This window comes from Chrysemys picta, chromosome 1 (genome assembly GCF_011386835.1).
Source record: "Chrysemys picta bellii isolate R12L10 chromosome 1, ASM1138683v2, whole genome shotgun sequence".
Classification (NCBI taxonomy): Eukaryota; Metazoa; Chordata; order Testudines; family Emydidae; genus Chrysemys; species Chrysemys picta.
Window position 1 is genome coordinate 161525940 of NC_088791.1, and position 13595 is coordinate 161539534.

The 13595-nt window shown below is 47.7% G+C and overlaps 1 protein-coding gene across 1 annotated transcript; it reads right to left on the reverse strand.

Annotated features, from left to right (window-relative positions):
• Window positions 1–2954: 2954 nt before the first annotated feature.
• On the reverse strand, window positions 2955–7456 carry LOC135982290 (myb/SANT-like DNA-binding domain-containing protein 2). Its single transcript, XM_065588274.1, has 2 exons — window positions 4538–7456; window positions 2955–3635 (listed from the first exon to the last, which is right to left on the reverse strand). Exons 1-2 carry the CDS (start codon window positions 5073–5075, stop codon window positions 3469–3471), a joined length of 705 nt encoding a protein of 234 aa, XP_065444346.1. The 5' UTR covers window positions 5076–7456; the 3' UTR covers window positions 2955–3468.
• Between the last annotated feature and the right edge of the window lie 6139 nt (window positions 7457–13595).

The following is a 13595-nucleotide window of genomic DNA, read 5'->3' on the forward strand; positions in this document are numbered from 1 at the left end:
GTTAGCAGCACCGTGCTTTTCCCTCTAAAATTCTAAATGCTGCTTTAAAATGGTTGTTTTGTGGCAGCCAACTTTCTGTCCTTGCTAAAAACTATTACCTAGACACATACATGGGAGTCCTGCACTGGGAAGAGAGATGGCCGGTTTAGCCCTAACTGTGTGATGTCTAATGTGACTATTGAAACATCTACCCCTTATTTAGGTTGTAAGCTCTTTGGGTCTCTTTTTGTCCTGTGTTTGTACAATGTTTGGTCCATGACTGGGGCTCCTAGATACAGAGCCATCCCTTGGGTTTGGCGAATCGGGGCGACTGCCCCGGGCCCCATGCTTTGGGAGGCCCTGCGCTTCGATAAAATTGTGAGGAGGCAGACGGGAAGGTGAGGTAGGCGGCTGAGGAGGCGAGCGGAAGGTGGGGGGGGGCAGGTGGAGCCCCGCTACCAGAACCTCCCCTCCCCCAAGCGCCTCCTGCCTGCCGGTGGGCCCTGTCAATCAGCACCTCCCCCTCCCTCTCAGAGCCTACTGCAGATCAGATGTTTCGCGGCATCAGGAGGCACTGGTGGGGAGGGGAGAGGAGGCAGAACTGGGCTAGGAAGAGGTGAGGTGGGAAGGGGAAGAGCAGGGGTGGGAAGAAACAGGGTGGGGCCTTGGGGGAAGGGGTGGAGTGGGGGAAGGGCCTGGGCGGAGCCGGGGGGAGCACCGCCCAGCAGATTAGAAACTTGGCGCCTACGTTGTGTGGCCCACATCCCACTAGAGACGGCCCTGCCTAGCTGTTAAGATAATGCACATTTAAATATTACTGACCTCAACCAAAACCAAGGCGCTCAGTACTGGAACTTCAGCATAATTCTGATCCAGGTGTCAATTTAATGACTCAGGATCGTTTCTACTAAACATTGATCATTCCATATTTCAGCTTGGGGGTTAGAAAGGCCCCAAATTTGACCAGCTTTGTTAGGGTATGTCTAAACTACGAAATTAGGTCGAATTAATAGAAGCCAGTTTTATAGAAATCGGTTGTATACAGCCGATTGTGTGTGTCCCCACATAAAATGCTCTAAGTGCTCTAGTCGGCGGACCGCGTCCACAGTACCGAGGCTAGCGTCGACTTCCGGAGCATTGCACTATGGGTAGCTATCCCACAGTTCCCGCAGTCTCCGCCGCCCATTGGAATTCTGGGTTGAGATCCCAATGCCCGGATGATGCAAAACAGTGTCGCGGGAGTTCTGGGTACATGTCGTCAGGCCCAGAAGATGCCGAGGGCTATCAGTCATGCTGCACCGTCGTCTTAAGATGTAAAAAATAGATTTGTTCTGTATTCATTTGCTTTCCTCCTCCCTCCGTCAAATCAACGGCCTGCTAAACCCAGGGTTTTCAGTTTAATCTTTGGGGGGACCATTCTGTGTGACAGTTGTTTGTGTTTCTCCCTGATGCACAGCCACCTTTCTTGATTTTAATTCCCTGTACCTGTACGTCATGTCATCACTCGGCCCGCCCTCCCTCCCTCCTTCCCCTGGTCCGTCAGATACTAGTTTCGCACCTTTTTTTCAGACCAGGCGCCATAGCTAGCACTGGGATCATGGAGCCCGCTCAGATCACCGTGGCAATTATGAGCACTATGAACACCACGCGCATTGTCCTGGAGTATATGCAGAGCCAGGACATGCCAAGGCGAAACCCGGACCAGCCGAGGAGGCGATTGCAGCGCGGCGAAGAGAGTGATGAGGAAATTGACATGGACATAGACCTCTCACAAGGCACAGGCCCCAGCAATGTGGAAATCATGGTGTTACTGGGGCAGGTTCATGGCGTGGAACGCCGATTCTGGGCCCGGGAAACAAGCACAGACTGGTGGGACCGCATCGTGCTGCAGGTGTGGGACGATTCCCAGTGGCTGCGAAACTTTCGCATGCATAAGGGCACTTTCATGGAACTTTGTGACTTGCTTTCCCCTGCCCTGAAATGCCAGAATACCAAGATGAGAGCAGCCCTCACAGTTGAGAAGCGAGTGGCGATAGCCCTGTGGAAGCTTGCAACGCCAGACAGCTACCGGTCAGTTGGGAATCAATTTGGAGTGGGCAAATCTACGGTGGGGGCTGCTGTGATCCAAGTTGCCAGGGCAATGAAAGACCTGGTGATATCAAGGGTAGTGACTCTGGGCAACGTGCAGGCAATAGTGGATGGTTTTGCTGAAATGGGATTCCCAAACTGTGGTGGGGCCATAGACAGAACCCATATCCCTATCTTGGCACTGGAGCACCAAGCCACCGAGTACATAAACCGCAAGGGGTACTTTTCAATGCTGCTGTAAGCCCTGGTGGATCACAAGGGACGTTTCACCAACATCAACGTGGGATGGCCGGGAAAGGTACATGATGCTCACGTCTTCAGGAACTCTGGTCTGTTTCGAAAGCTGGAGGAAGGGACTTTCTTCCCGGACCAGAAAGTAACCGTTGGGGATGCTGAAATGCCTATCGTGATCCTTGGGGACCCAGCCTACCCCTTAATGCCATGGCTCATGAAGCCGTACACAGGCAGCCTGGACAGGAGTCAGGACCTGTTCAACTATAGGCTGAGCAAGTGCCGAATGGTGGTGGAATGTGCATTTGGACGTTTAAAAGCGCGCTGGCACAGCTTACTGACTCGCTCAGACCTCAGCGAAAAGAATATCCCCATTGTTATTGCTGCTTGCTGTGCGCTCCACAATATCTGTGAGAGTAAGGGTGAGACATTTATGGCGGGGTGGGAGGTTGAGGCAACTCGCCTGGCCGCTGATTACGCGCAGCCAGACACCAGGGCGGTTAGAGGAGCACAGGAGGGCGCGGTGCACATCAGAGAAGCTTTGAAAACGAGTTTTGTGACTGGCCAGGCTACGGTGTGAAACTTCTGTTTGTTTCTCCTTGATGAACCCTCCAACCCCCCCCCCCACCCAGTTCACTCTACTTCCCTGTAAACCAACCACCCCACCCTCCCCTCCCCACTTCGAGCACCGCTTGCAGAGGCAATAAAGTCATTGTTATTTCACATTCATGCATTCTTTATTAATTCCTCACACAAGTAGGGGGATAATTGCCAAGGTAGCCTGGGATGGGTGGGGGAGGAGGGATGGAAAAGGACACACTGCATTTTAAAACTTTAACTCTTATTGAAGGCCAGCCTTCTGATGCTTGGGCAATCATCTGGGGTGGAGTGACTGGGTGGCGGAGGCCCCCCCCACCGTGTTGTTGGGCGTCTGGGTGAGGAGGCTATGGAACTTGGGGAGGAGGGCTGTTGGTTACACAGGGGCTGTAGCGGCGGTCTCTGCTCCTGCTGCCTTTCCTGCAGCTCAACCATATGCTGGAGCATATCAGTTTGATGCTCCAGCAGACGGAGCATTGACTCTTGCCGTCTGTCTGTAAGCTGACGCCACCTATCATCTTCAGCCCGCCACTTGCTCTTTTCATCCCGCCATTCAGCCCGCACCCTCTCCTCTCATTCATATTGTGCTTTTCTCATGTCCGACATTGACTGCCTCCACGCATTCTGCTGTGCTCTATCAGCGTGGGAGGACATCTGGAGCTCCGTGAACATATCGTCCTGCGTCCTCCGTTTTCTCTTTCTAATGTTCACTAGCCTCTGCGAAGGAGAAACATTTGCAGCTAGTGGAGGAGAAGGGAGAGGTGGTTAAAAAAGACACATTTTAGAGAACAATGGGTACACTCTTTCGTTACAAGGTCGCATTTTTCCTCTGCCTGCCGGTTTGGTATGAGAGATCACTCACGCAGTGCCAGGCAACATATTTCAGCTTGCAGGCAGCCATGGTAAGCCACAGTCTTTTGGCTTTTTTAACCTTCTTAACATGTGGGAATGGTTTCAAACAGCAGCGCATTTCCCATATCAAGGATGAATTGGGTTGGCCATTTAAAATGGGTTTTCAATGTAAAAGGAGGGGCTGCGGTTTCCGGGTTAACATGCAGCACAAACCCAAGTAAACCACACACACACACACACACACACACACACACACACACACACACACACGATTCTCTGGGATGATCACTTCACCCCTCCCCCCACCGCGTGGTTAACAGCGGGGAACATTTCTGTTCAGAAGAGCAGGAACGGGCACCTCTGAATGTCCCCTTAATAAAATCACCCCATTTCAACCAGGTGACCGTGACTAATATCACTCTCCTAAGGATAACAAAGAGAGATAAGGAATGGATGTTGTCTGCATGCCAGCAAACACCGGGACCATACGCTGTCATGCTTTGTTATGCAATGATTCCAGACTACGTGCTACTGGCCTGGCATGGTAAAGTGTCCTCCCATGGCGGACGGGATAAGGCAGCCCTCCCCAGAAATCTTTTGCAAAGGCTTTGGGAGTACATGAAGGAGAGCTTTCTGGAGATGTCCCTGGAGGATTTCCTCTCCATCCCCATACACATTAACAGACTTTTCCAGTAGCTGTACTGGCCGCGATTGCCAGGGCAAATTAATCATTAATCATTAAACACGCTTGCTTTTAAACCATGTGTAATATTTACAAAGGTACACTCACCAGAGGTCTCCTGTGTGCCCTGAGGGTCTTGGGTGAGTTCGGGGGTTACTGGTTCCAGGTCCAGGGTGACAAACATATCCTGGCTGTTGGGGAAACCGGTTTCTCCGCTTCCTTGCTGCTGTGAGCTACCTACAGTACCTCCATCCTCATCTTCCTCGTTCCCCGAACCCTCTTCCCTGTGTGTTTCTCCATTGACGGAGTCATAGCACACGGTTGGGGTAGTGGTGGCTGCACCCCCTAGAATGGCATGCAGCTCCGCGTAGAAGCGGCAAGTTTGCGGCTCTGCCCCGGACCTTCCTTTTGCTTCTCTGGCTTTGTGGTAGGCTTTCCGTAGCTCCTTAATTTTCATGCGGCACTGCTGTGTGTCCCTGTTATGGCCTCGGTCCTTCATGGCCTTGGAGACCTTTTCTAATACTTTGCCATTTCTTTTACTGCTACGGAGTTCAGCTAGCACTGATTCATCTCCCCATATGGCGAGCAGATCCCGTACCTCCCGTTCGGTCCATGCTGGAGCTCTTTTGCGATCCTGGGACTCCATCACGGTTACCTGTGCTGATGAGCTCTGCGTGGTTACCTGTGCTCTCCACGCTGGGCAAACAGGAAATGAAATTCAAATGTTCGCGGGTCTTTTCCTGTCTACCTGGTCAGTGCATCTGAGTTGAGAGTGCTGTCCAGAGCGGTCACAATGAAGCACTGTGGGATAGCTCCCGGAGCCCAATAACATCGAATTCCGTCCACACTACCCCAATTCCAACCCGCACAGGCCGATTTTATCGCTAATCCCCTCGTCGAAGGCGGTGTAAAGAAATCGGTTTAAAGGGCCCTTTAAGTCGAAAGAAAGGGCTTCGTCGTGTGAATGTGTCCAGGCTTAATTCGATTTAACGCTGCTAAAGTCAACCTAAACCCGTAGTGTAGACCAGGCCTTATTCCTGTTTTGTTGTTGTGTGATTTTAAATGTATCTTTATTAAAATCATTGAAATAATAACAAAGAAGTTTCTTTCCAAGGACAAATTGCAGGAGTCAAATAATACTTCCAATAAAGAGATGTTCTATAGAGGGGAATACATGACAATCCCTGCTCAGGGGAATCAGTGAAAGAGGTTTATGCTTTGAATTTTATGGGGGAGAGGATGAGGAGTGTTATCACTCTTTTGTTTATTAAAAAACGTTTCCATCTGATTTCCTGTTAAGAAAAAAATTCGTATTAATCAGAGACGAGACAACCCAGCTTTCAAGAGAAACCCTACAAAAACAAACCTCTATTCAGGCAGAAGGAAAAGAAAAATTTGCTGAGGGAAACCATTTGCATCCAAGCTTTTAAGGGGCTATTCTAAGCAGGTGAGATAATCTACCTCAATATGAGGAGAAATGCTTTAATTTAATAACCCTTTTGCTACACTGAGATCCTTCCCTGTGGAGTCTCAGATAGAATGGGCAGCTTCAATAAAACTGTCATTAAGAGAATGAGGATGTAGGAGGGAGAAGATAATCTTGTGATAGTTGCCTTTTTTAGTTATACAGTCATATTCAAATGCAAAATCCCTCCTTGTTCTGCTCCCTGTAGTTTGCGTTGTTCATATTCGTGTGTTAGTATACTGGTCATTAACCACGGGCTCATGCTATAAACCACAAACTAAGTCACAAACTTGCTGCTTCTTCCTGTAGACTCTCTAATATGCAAATATCTTTAAGGTGCTCACTCTTTGTTCCACTTTGGGAACTTTTTTCTTGTTAAATTTTGTTTTTACAGTTTAAAGGGAAAGAAACCCCATTTTGTCTGTTTGTTTGTTTGCTGAATTTTTGGACTGATGATGGAAGGGCGAAATGCAATAGAAAATCATCCATGAAATGAAATCTAATTAATAGAATTAAAGCTTGAAACACAAAAAACAGCTGTCACCAGAGAGTCTGGAGGCCGTAGAAGCCAAGACACCAATTATTTGGAGGACCTATTGGGTAAGGAAATTAAATTATGGTGCTTTCTCTATGCTAAATTTGTAATACGTGCTGGTCATGATAGTGGAAAACCACACAAACTAGAGAGTTTGATGAAGCTTGTATCGTAAATGTTTGCTTTCATCCTGAACCATCAAAGTTTTTGAAGTTAATTTTCTTTGAGATGTTCAGGCACCGAGAGGTTTAAAAAGGCCTCAAAACATAGCCTTGATCCCAAATCGCAATTCGTAATGTGTGGACCTTTTTCCATCCATGATTTCACTGGGACTCTGCATGAGCACATGGGTTTGCCCTAGTGATCCTGATGAAGGATCAGGGTTCTATTAACCCTGTTATGGTGAAGCCGGTTTTCATTAAACATTCTCTGTTTGAAATCCCCACTCCCTGTTACGCATACACAACACACGCTTTCTCTCTTCTGGTATAATCACCTTCTAGTTTAAATGCAGCTATGTGCTACCACTTGAAAAGTGACACGCCCTGTTGATGTGAATAACTTGATGAACTCCTGCAGGAAGAGTTCATTTGGAGACTCTAATAAAAAATGGCACTGGCTGCAGTTCGGAGTGTTCCACAGCGACTTGCTTTCTACACTGCAAGACCGTGCATGGGTGTTTTTTTTCCTAGATGAATTTATGTAGTTGTAAGTCTCTAGAGCAGGGATAGGCAATCTATGGCACACGTGCCGAAGGCGGCACGCGAGCTGATTTTCAGTGGCACTCACACTGCCCGGGTCCTGGCCACCGCTCTGGGGGGGCTCTGCATTTTAATTTAATTTTAAATGAAGCTTCTTAAGCGTTTTAAAAACTTTATTTACTTTACATACAACAATAGTTTAGTTATATTATAGACTTATAGAAAGAGACCTTCTAAAAACATTAAAATGTATTACTGGTACACAAAACCTTAAATTAGAGTGAATAAATGAAGACTCGGCACACCACTTCTAAAAGGTTGCCGACCCCTGCTCTAGAGCAGTGTTTCCCAAACTTGGGACACCGCTTGTGCAGGGAAAACCCCTGGCGGGCCGGGCCGGGTTGTTTACCTGCCCCATCCACAGGTCCAGCCGATTGCAGATCCCACTGGCCAGGGTTCACTGCTCCAGGCTAATGGGAGCTGCTGGAAGCGGCGTGGGGTGAGGGACGTACTGTCCGCCGCTTCCAGCAGTTCCCATTGGCCTGGAGCAGCGAACCGCAGCCAGTGGGAGCCGCGATCGGCTGGAACTGCGGATGGGGCAGGTAAACAACCCGGCCCGGCCTGCCAGGGGCTTTCCCTGCACAAGTGGCATCCCAAGTTTGGGAAACACTGGTCTAGAGCACAGTTCCTACAGCTGTGCAAAAGTGCTGAATGCTTTTTATGAAAATGTTCAGGATTTTGGTTTCGGTGATTTTTGTGCTCCTGTATTATGGCTTTTCCACGATATTCAGTTTTAAATAGCTTTTGTCACACTGAGAGCATGTGAAAATATTAGTGATCACAGGTTTTTGGTTTCAATAATGCTGTGCCCCCTAAAATGTCATTCTTTTCGTGAAATTCAGGGAAACAACTATTTTCAAATTGAAAACAATAGCTTTCAGCTTTTTGAAGCAAAGCTGCCTGCACTTAACCAAAACTCAAATTTCACTCAAAAGGTAAAATTCACACTTGTTGAATTTTTTTCATCAAAATAGCACAATTTTCATTGTTGTAATGAAATGGGAGGGGGGAACCCTCAAGTTCTGTGTGGTTTCCATTTTGTTGCCAATATTTCACAAAGTTCCAATGGCCTTGATTGAAACTTAAAAATAAAAATTAAAAAAAAAAAGAGCAAGAGCTTCTCAGACGAAGCTGGTAGCTCATTTCCATCATGTTGAACAAGGGCGCAGTAGTATAGCTAGTGGGGTGCAGAGGAAGCAGCCGCTTCCCCTTAGCGCACACTGCAAAAGCGGCGCCTTTCCAAAAGCGGCCAGAGGAGCGAGGGGGGGCACGTCCGGAGGAGCGGGGGTGGGGTACAGGCTGGCTGCGGCTGGAGGAGGAAGGGGGGGCACAGCATGGCGGCCGGGCAGCCGCGGCCAGAGGAGCGAGGGGGGCACACGGCAGGGCTGGAGGAGCCATGGGGGGAGAGGGGCGGTGCAGCCGGAGGAGCCAGCCAAGGGGGGGCGCGTGGAGCGGCCGGAGGAGGAGCCAGTGGGCGTGGCCAGAGGAGGAGCCAAGGGGGGTGCCTTTTTTAGGTTTGCTTCCCCTCCTTTTAGAAGCTGGCTACGCCACTGCAAGGGCGCTTTAACTTCCTTTCACATTCACCTCACTGATTGTGGTTTTTACACAAGCTGTTGGTGATACAGCAGCTGGCACGTTTACTGCTGAGTTCTAGCCTATATTAGAAAGGGTTTGCCAGTATAGCTCTACCTCCTCATGAAAGCACAGCTTATACTAGCGAGAGCGCTTTTGCCCAAGTAGTTAAAACTACTTTCCCAAACAACATAAGCTACACCATCAAAAGGATTTTTTGCCCGTATAACAGTGTTGTAGGAACAGCAGTGATCTGTATGCTCTGTATGACTATGCTATGTATAACCTGTATGCTCAAAAGGTCTGTTATACTTCCCCCTCCTTTTGTCTCCTCTCCCTCTCTGAATAGCTGTGAAGTGGCTTCCCCCTCCCCCTCCCTCCTGGAATACTTGTGGGATGAATGGGCTGGTTGAACAGTTGGAAGATCAGAAGAGCTCCCAGGAAGCAAGGCCGGCTCCAGGCACCAGCCCAGCAAGCAGGTGCTTGGGGCGGCCAACGGAGAGGGGCGGCACGTCCGGCTCTTCAGCGGCAATTCGGCGGCGGGTCCCTCACTCCCTCTCGGAGCGAAGGACCAGCCGCCAAATTGCCGCCGAAGACTGAAACGGCGGCGGTAGAGCTGATCGCGTTAGCAATCGCGGCTTTTTTTTTTTCTGCTTGGGGTGGCAAAAACCCTGGAGCTGGCCCTGCAAGGTAGACAAGGTGTCTGGGACTCTAATTAGGCAGCGCACACACACCCAATGCATGGACACTGCCTGAGGTGGAGTGTGACCAACCAGACCCGGTCAAGTCATCTCTAGTCGCAGGCCATGAGGAGCAGGTCCTTAGAAGGGGAAGGGGCCATGTGCCCAGACCGCCTGGCCAGTGGTTCGCTGTGTTGCATTCCATCGTGCCTCGGGAAGACTTACCTTCATCGCACCGTCCATCACTGCGCTGTGGGACACTTACCTTGAAGAATCTTGACATCTCCAGTGCTGTGCCTGTCCTGGGAGCCTGAGTATGTGAGTGTGACCTCCCGCCCCCCCACACACTTCGTTTGAGCTTAGCTATCAATATAATAAACGTTCTGCTTTCTGCCAAACTCTGGTGGGTGATTAGTCCTCCCTAAGCTTACTAGCTGTCCCAATTTCGGGTAACAAACAGCATCTATAATTAGGGCTTCTGCCAGCATAGCCTGGTCAGAGTTATGTGATATTTTTTTCCTATTCCTAACCAACAAAACTGTGCTTTGAAATTTTTTAAAGTATAGATTCAGCCTTAGTCAGCACTGAACCAACACCCATGTCACATCAGCAGTAGCTTTGCTCTGATAAGCCTGGTCTACAGTTAAAAGCTCTATTGGTAAAAGCAGTGACTTTTGCTGGTGTCTCAACTATACCAGCAAATCCTTTGTAGGGTAGACAAGGCCTAAGTACCATTGAATTTGGCCTGACGTTAACGCAATGTTAAAGCTGAGATTTGAATTGACAGGACAGTCAAAGCTATCACTCCTACAGGAATTGTAACACAGCCACATTGCACATATACATTGAGAAAGAAGAGTTATTACCTCAAGCACTCTGTAGCCAGCTCTACCCTGGGAGATGTCTGGGTTTACGAGAGCCCCACTGAAGCTTCACTTTCTTGTTCAAGCATGTGAAACAATACATAAGTCAGTGGGGCTCCCCCCATGCAGGCCTGATTGCAGAATGAGACCCAGGCCATAGAAGTGCAATGTATGTGCAGGGGGAATGGAGATGAGAACTTTAAATGTCATAAATTTGTATAGGTGTAAAACTCAGTCATGAATTTCTATTAAAATTGATCTGCAATGGGGAAAAAATAGATTTCTGACCACTTTGTTTCTTTATGAAGTAGGAAGAAGGCCTGACAAGGTGTTTTGGGGGTTGTATTTGGGGTTTGATTTTGTTTTTCTTGAAGGGGAGTTTCTACTTGTTTGGGATTTTTTAACCTTGGAGAAATAGCAGGAATATCAAGTCTTTTCTTTTCCTGTTTTGCTGGAGGTTTCCCTTAAAGGTCTCAGAGAAATGGATTAGGATTTTTCTGAGACCCGGTCTACACTAAAAATGTAGGTCGACCTAGCTATAACACTCCAGGGTGAGAAGTTCACACCTCCTGCGCACTGCAGCAGTGCCGACGTAACTCCCTATGTAGGTGTGGCTAGGTTGATGGAAGAATACTTCAGTCACCAGAACTAGCGCCAAGCAGGGCGGTACATTACATACATGATAGAAAAAATCCTCCTTTTGCTGTAGGTGCTACAGGGGGATAGCTCTGGCCCAGTATCTGTGCCGTTGTAGTATCCATTGTGTAGATATGGCCTCAGCCTTTAATTGAAGGTACTATAGTGTTGAATTATTAATAAGAACTTTTATGTTAATTGTTAGACATTCATGTTAAGTAGCTGGTAGCACAAAATAAATGGCCTGATTCTTCACTGCATTACTGCAGTTTCACACTGGGCTAACGCCCCTGACGCTTTGTCTACACATACAATTTGTATCACTTTAACTACCATACCCATATAAAGTGGTACAATCTTTTGTCAGTGTTATAGTGTGCCACCTATAAACGTACTTATACCAGTACAGTATATTTCTGTGCACAAAGTGGAATAAATGATACCTGTATATAAAGCACCTTTATACCAGTATAACTGCATTCACACTAGGAGTTGTGCAGTATAATTATACTGGTAAAAAAGCCACCCCAGACCCTTAAGAGACAGTTTTGCTGGTACCCCCACTCAGTGGTGAATCAGGCCCAAAGAGTTTTAATAATTGACAAAATATAACTTTCTTTCTCATTTAATTTGGTTTCACTTGCTTGGCGTCTGTAATGTCATAACCCTACCAGTTCTCCAGTCATCCAGAGAGTCTCCATGAAAAACAGGGTTGCCAGCATCTGAATTTCTAATGTAAAAAAAGGCAAGAAAAAAATGAAAACAAAAGAAGAGCTTGTGGCTGGAACTTTTCACAGCACACTAAGGGAGTTAGGTAACTGACTCTCAATGAGATTCAGCCGTCACTGAGCTCTGCACGCTCTGAGGCACCTTTGGAAATCTCAATGTGCAATCCTAAACTATCAGGGAAATTCATTTCATTTCAGAAACTAAAATAACATTTAATTTAAAGTGAAACTACCTCTTCCAAACTTTAATGAAAATTATAATTGAAATAAAGGCTAAATTTCTGCATAAATAGATGGTCCAAGTGGTTAGTGCTCTTGGGAGACCCTTGGGTTCAAGTCCCTGTTCTATCACAGATTTCCTGTGTGCCCTTGGGCAAGTCACTGAGTGTCTCTGGGCCAAATATGCAAAGATCTTTAGACACTCAAAGATGCAGATAGGCACTTACTGGGATTTTTAAAAAGCACCAAGGGACTTAACTCTCATTGCCTAAGCACTTTTGGAAATGCCAGTTGATACCTATCTTCCTCTTCAGGTGACTCAATACCTTTAAAACGCTGGACTTCTGTGCCTCAGTTTCCCATCTGTAAAATGGGGATAATAATAAATGAAACCTCACAGGAGTGTTGAGAGGCTAAATACATTAAAGATGGTAAGGCACTCAGATGCTATGGGGGTGAGGGGCATATAAGTACTTACGATACATACTTAGGACATTTTTACACAAGCAAACAGATCTGTGGAATCACAGAAAGGCCTTGTCTGCATAGCAAACAAATCTCAACCATGTCAGCTATAGGTACAATTAGTATGGTGATAAACATGCTGGAAGCCACCAGAGCCCTGCTTACTAATAAAAAGCAACAGAAGGTCCTGTAGCACCTTTAAGACTAACAGAAGTATTGGGAGCATAAGCTTTCGTGGGTAAGAACCTCACTTCTTCAGATGTCTTGCCACAGGACCCTCTGTTGCTTTTTACAGATTCAGACTAACACGGCTACCCCTCTGATACTTGACTGCTTACTAATGCTATCGCTGGTGCAACTGAATCGGTGGGAGTGTCCGTGGGAATTGCAGACAAGGCCACTGGGCAAATTCTGCTCTGAGTTACATTGGTGTGACTTCAACTGAGTTACTCTGAATTTACACCACTGTAACTGGCAGCAGAATGTGTCCCCAGAAAAATGGTTCTAATGCTTGGTATTGTCATAGCCAATAACCCACATTCCCCTCAAGCTCAGTCTTGACTAGACAGTAATGTTTGTGCTTCTTCTCTCTGTGTCACTACTCTGACTGTCAAGTATTTGTGAAAAAGAGGAGTTGGGAAGAGGGTTTATGGAAGGAGATTATCAAGCACCTTAAAATGCCACTTTGTGTCTGTTTTACAGAAGCAGGCCCTGGCAATGCAGTTTCACAACAAAGAGATGATGATATGCTTCATGTACTTGCTTTGGATATCAGGTAAATACGCTGGGTTTATTCCAGTGCATTTCTCCTTAGTGTACAGAAATGGAATTTCTTCAGCTTAATGAATCTCATCTTAATAAAAATACATCCATCCACTGCACTAGGCAGGGGCAGCTCCAGGCACCAGTGCAGCAAGTGCGTGCCTGGGGCGGCAAGTCGGTTGTCGTGAAGGCGGCAGTGAGGCAGCCTTCGGCGGCATGCCTGTGGGAGGTCCACCGGTCCCGCGGCTTCGGTGGTAATTCGGCGGTGGGTACGGTGAAGGTGTGAGACCGGCAGATCACCCGCAGAAACGCTGCCGAATCCGCATGACCAGCGGACCGCCCGCTGGCATGCCGCCAAAGGCCGCCTGGCTGCCGTGCTTGGGGCGGCAAAAAACATAGAGCCACCCCTGGCACTAGGTGCATGTACTCCTAAGGCCCTCACCTATGGTCTGATTAGCAGTTTTGCTTATATAGGGTAGC

Bases quoted from the DNA above. Each gene is read 5' to 3' on its own strand.
- LOC135982290 (XM_065588274.1), bottom strand. From the start codon at position 5,075: ATGGAGTCCCAGGATCGCAAAAGAGCTCCAGCATGGACCGAACGGGAG. The intron at 3,636-4,537 runs GTGAGTGTACCT...CTCCTCCACTAG, and splicing joins GGGCACACAGGAGACCTCTG to CTGCAAATGTTTCTCCTTCG.